Source organism: Gracilinanus agilis, unplaced genomic scaffold (genome assembly GCF_016433145.1).
Source record: "Gracilinanus agilis isolate LMUSP501 unplaced genomic scaffold, AgileGrace unplaced_scaffold55639, whole genome shotgun sequence".
NCBI classification, from domain to species: Eukaryota; Metazoa; Chordata; class Mammalia; order Didelphimorphia; family Didelphidae; genus Gracilinanus; species Gracilinanus agilis.
In genome coordinates, this window is record NW_025390953.1 from 1,601 (window position 1) to 6,606 (window position 5,006).

At 66.4% G+C, this 5,006-nt stretch overlaps 1 protein-coding gene across 1 annotated transcript; it reads left to right on the forward strand.

Moving 5' to 3' along the window:
- The first annotated feature begins 935 nt into the window (after positions 1–935).
- INS (insulin) lies at positions 936–1,835 on the forward strand. Its single transcript, XM_044684738.1, has 2 exons — positions 936–1,122; positions 1,711–1,835. The coding sequence occupies exons 1-2, from the start codon at positions 936–938 to the stop codon at positions 1,833–1,835; spliced, it is 312 nt and encodes a 103-aa protein (XP_044540673.1).
- The last annotated feature ends 3,171 nt before the right edge of the window (positions 1,836–5,006 follow it).

A 5,006-nucleotide genomic window follows, 5' to 3' on the forward strand; every position in this document is an offset into this window, starting at 1 on the left:
GGAGGGGCCTGATGGGCCCTGGGGAGCCGGGGCGGGGCGGGGGGAGTCTGGAAACGGGGCGGCTCCCTGGCTCGGGCCCACGCTCCCCCTCGTGCCTCAGCCCGCTGACTTCAGGGCAACGAGGGGGGCCCTAATCCCAGCTCTCCATCCGGCGCTGGCAGAGGGGACAGCTTGCCCATCACGAGGTGCCCACCAGCCCCTCATTAGCCCTGCTCATTAACAGCCACTTCGTGGCCGCGCCAGGTCCATCATCTCTTGCCAGCGAGCGCCGGGAAATGATCCGGAAACACCCAAGGGGGCCTCGGACCATCTGGTGGCCCGTCCCCGGCCGCCCGCTCCGGGCCCCTAATGAGCCCAGTTAGCAGAAGTGCGGGCGCTGGCCTGGCCGGGGGAGGGGCGTCAGCCCCCAGGCCTCCCCATTTAAAGGCCTCCGGCTCCCAGGGCCCCGCAGCAGCCTCCGACCCCAGAGCCCCAGCCTCGTGTCTCTCCTGTCTCTCCTCCGAGTAAGTGGGCCGGGCGTTCGCTGCTGAGCTCCCCGTCCCTCTGCTTCCCAAGCTGGGGGCCCCGCAGCCAGGGACGCTTCTCTCCCTTGCTGCCTGGGGGCCCTGAGGCTCAGAGAGGGGCAGCACCTGGCCGAGGTCACGCAGCAGGGAGCTCGCTGCGCCTCTGCTCTCCGAGAGTGGCCGGGGCTGGGGGGCAGGGAAGGGGCCCCCTCGGCATCCTCAGAGATCTGGGCTCCCCTCCTCGCCCCGCAGGCGGCTCCTCGCTCTTCTTTCCACGTCAGGGCCGTCCCCGGAAAAGGAGGAGGCGGACGGGATGCTGCCCCTGGACGCAATTCAACAAAGTCCTTGGTGGGGAGGCGGGGAGGCGGGGGCGTCCCGCGGGATCCTTCCTGTGCCCACCTCAGCGCCCGCTCTGCTCCCTAGGGCCTGGCCATGGCTCCCTGGATGGCTGCCCTTTCCCTGACGGCCCTGCTGGCACTGTCCACCCCACCAGCGGGGGAAGCCCTCGTCAACCAGCACCTATGTGGCTCCCACCTGGTGGAGGCCCTGTACCTGGTGTGCGGGGAGAGGGGCTTCTTCTACACCCCCAAAGCGCGCCGAGATGCTGAACAGCCCATGGGTGAGTGCTCTGACCCTCCTCTCCCACTGCCCCGACCTGGCACGAGGCACAAACATGGGGCGCCGATCCTGGCCACCTCCTAGCCCGGGTATTGTGGAGGGAGCCCTTCTGCCAGCCCCCGGGGCCCCTGTCTCAGGCTCTCTCCTCCTGGCCCCCGGCAGCCCCCCAAAGGCCCAGGGAGAGCGCACAGGCCTGGGATGGAGGCACATCCCCCGTGTGGTGGCATTCATCAGCTGCTTGCAGGGGTGCCCCCCGTGCCAGAGCGGGAAGCTCTGCCACGGTCCTGGAGAACAGCGAGAGGCCAGGTGGCCTGACTTCTAAGTGGTCCCCTGATGGAAGCCCGGCCCGAGTGGCCCCAGGTTTCCTGGCCTCCCTGCAGGGAATGGTGCCCGCAGGGTAGCTCCTCTGCTGTGAGGGGGAGCCCAGGAGTGGGGGGGCGGCTCTTCATCATCCTTCCATCCCCTCCTTCCACCTCTCACACCGATCAGCCCGGTGCCCCAGCCTCAGTCTCTTCTTCTATGAAATGGGGGGCTTCTGTGCCTGCCAGCTGTGCCCCCTCCTCACCCGGCTGCTCCTCTCCCCTGGCAGTGGGTGAGGCCGGAGCGGAAGAGCTGCCCTTCCCACCGGAGTACCAGCTGCAGAAACGGGGCATCGTGGAGCAGTGCTGTAACAGCATCTGTTCCCTGTACCAGCTGGAGACCTACTGCAACTAGCCGCGGGCAGGCAGCCTGGTGCCCGGCAGCCTGGCATGGCCAGAGCCGTCTAGAAGGCGCTTTGGCCAGCAGAGCTTTGAAACGATTGAATAAAAGCGAAAGAAATGCCTTTTCTAGAGGAGTGAATGCTTGGGGCCACCTCGGGGCCCCCAATGGGTCAGACGTTCCCCACAGATGCCCAGGGTTCCGGGGGGCAGAGGGACCACCTATGTCTGTGGCCAGGCTTCGGGGCGCTCCCAGCCTAGCGAGGGATGTGAAGGATGGGGAGGGAGGCCACGTGCCCCAACGTGGGTCCGAGCCCACGATTCCAAAGATCAGCCTGCGGGCACTGAGGAAGCGCCAAGGAGTGCCCCGAGAAGGGAGGGCTGGGACCCAGAGCAGAAGGCCGGACTGTGGGAGAGCGAGCGTAGTCGACACCTTCTCACCGTCTGCCCTCATTGGACAGAGGAGGAAACTGAGGCACAGGCGGAATCAGGGCCCCCACCGTGGATAAAGTCCTGAGCCTGGAGCCAGGAAGCCCCGAGTTCACATCCGGCCTCAGACATTTCCTAGCAAGTCACTTAACCTGGGTCTGCCTCCGAATGAGTATCGTGATGGCGCCTGCCTCCTGGGGCTGTTGTGAGGATGGATTAAAGGGCACAGAGTGCTTAGCGCATCACGTGATTCATGAAAAGGGGGTTCGGGGGGCCACCTCCTCCCTCCCTCTATCCCTGCCTCGGGGGGCATCTCCCACAGTGGCAGGGCCAGCTCAGGACCCAGCCTGGCTCTGGCTGCCCCGAGAGCCGGGGCCTGGGCACAGGCAGGGACAGGCGGACGAGGGGGCAGCCAGCTCTGCCAGGAGCCTCAGCTCTTCTCATTGGACGTTAGGCCAGAAGCGGCCGAGCCCGGGGGGGGGGGGCGGGCATCGGCCAACCCGAGAGGGATAGGCCAACCCTGGCATCAGAGGGGCAGAGCATCCCTGGAGGGTGCCCGGTCAGAGAAGGGACCAGGCTGAGGCGAGGGGGGTGGAGAACGTCGTCGGCTGCCCAAGAAGGACGGCCAAGTCTGCCGGACTTTCCAGGCTGTGGGCCTCCCGGGGCAGCTGGAAACACAGGAAAAACGGGCATCTGCTCCTCGGGGGCGAGCTGCCCGAGCTTCCTCATCTGAGCATCTGCCCCAGGCTAGTGCGGGAGGCCTGGAGAGCAGCCCGTGGGCACCTAGCGAGGAGCCTGAGCCCAGGAGAGGCCCCCCGAGGCCCCCCGAGGCCTCCCAGGACAGGAGGTCACGTGGAGAGGCTGATGCCAAGCAAGCATTTCTTGTGACAGCGCGGGCCTCGTGAGGTGGGAGAGTGGCCCCCGGCTCTGAGGTGCCCAGCTGCCAGGCCCCGGCGGCTTCCCGGTGCTGCCCCCCAGAGGAGCCTCCCAAAGCCGTCTCTGCGGCTCCTCCCAGAGGCCCCACGGGGAGGAGGGGGGGGATGGACAGACGGACGGAGGCAGGGGTCCTGGTGCCCCCCAGACTCCCTCGATGCAGAGTGGGTAAGGGGCAGCACCCGGCCAAGTGGCGTTCCTGAGCCCCGCCTTGTGATTGCTGGCTGGCCCAGGGGGTCCCGGAGGCCCCGGGGAAGGCTGGGGATTCTGGGGGGGACACAAAGGCAAAGGCATCTGCTGGCAAAGGACGCTCGGCGCTAGCCACGGGGCACCTCTGGGGGCTCTGACCCAGAAGAGGCTGCAGCTGGCTGGGGAGCCAAGGACGGGGCCCCGGGAGCTGGCAAGGGCCCACTGGGTGCCCTGGGGCTGGGGTTACAAAGACCCCAGGATGGTGGGTCTGCCCTCAGGGAGCTCCGAGTCAGCCTGAGGCCCAGAAAGACCCCTGTGCCAAGAGCCAAGGTAGGGGCCCACCCGAGGGAGCTCCTGAAGCCAGGCAGGACCAAACGTGTGGAGGTGGGACGAGGAGTGGCCCAGCCTGGCACCCGGGGAGGGGCGTCTGATGAGGCTGGAGGCCCTTGGAGAGGGGCATCAGTGCCCCGTCCAGTGTACCGGACATGCCTGCCCTCGGGGAGCTCACATCCTGCAGGGGAAACGGCCACAAATAGACATGAATCTCAGCAGTTGGGCAGGGGAGGCACGGGAGGCTGGCCATCAGGGAAGGCTTCATGGGAAAAGTGGCACTTGAGTAGGGAGGGCATTCCGGGCATGAGGGACTGCCTGGGCAAAAGCCTGGAGATGGGCAGCAGGGTTTGATGGGAAAGCCAGTTGGGCTAAATCACAGAGTGGGTGAGGAGGCTGGAAAGAAGGTCAGGCTGAACCTTCAGCGCCCAGCAGAGGCGTTCGTATTGGACCCAAGAATCACAGGATGCTGCTGGGCTTTGGGGAAAGCCGTCCGGATGGCGGCTGCACAGAGGAAGGGCTCAGAGGCCAGAGGCAAGGAGACCCTTCACAAGAGGCCGGAGGCTGCCACCGCTCTGGGGAGAGGGAACAGGGGCAGAGCCGGAGAGTGGACCAGGCGCTCCTTCACACCCTCCCGGCTCTGGCCTCTTCCCAGCCTCCCTCTTCTTGTACACTCTTGGTGGGGGGCTGACCCGGGAGACCCCAGGGCTCAGCCAGTAGAGGCCCTTCCTCTCCTGCCTCCCCTCCACAGCCCCCACAGCCCCCCCAAGCCGGCTCGGCCAGGGGTGCCTTGTTCAGGGTGAAGGTTTCCAGGATTGGCAGTAAGTCAAGGACCCGAGGTGGCTTGTTGATGCAGGGAGACCCGGGTTTGAATTCTGCTTCAGACATACTCCAGCTATGTGCAAGTCCCTTTGGCCGCTCTCTGCCTCAGTTTCCTCATCTGTAAAATGGAGGCCAAGAGGCCGGGCTGCTCGAAATGCTCCACAGCCTGAACAGCAGTGCCCTGTTGGGCTTCTCAGCACCCCTGGGCAGGCGTGCCAGCCTAGGGCCACGAGATGCCAGCTGGACTGAGCGAGGGGCCAGAGGAGAGGGGGGCAGCCCATCGCCAAGGACCAGAACTGAGCAGGGAAAAGGAGGGGCTGAACCCGGGCTGAGGCCCACAACAGGGAGGCTGGACAGACCCCCGGGAGCACCCCAAGCCTGCCCTGCCCCCCACTCCCATCCCAGGGCCCCACTTTCAGAGGAGCTCCTCTGCCCTGGACCGGTGAGTGACTGGAGAAAGCAAGGGCTGCGCGCCAAGGCTTCA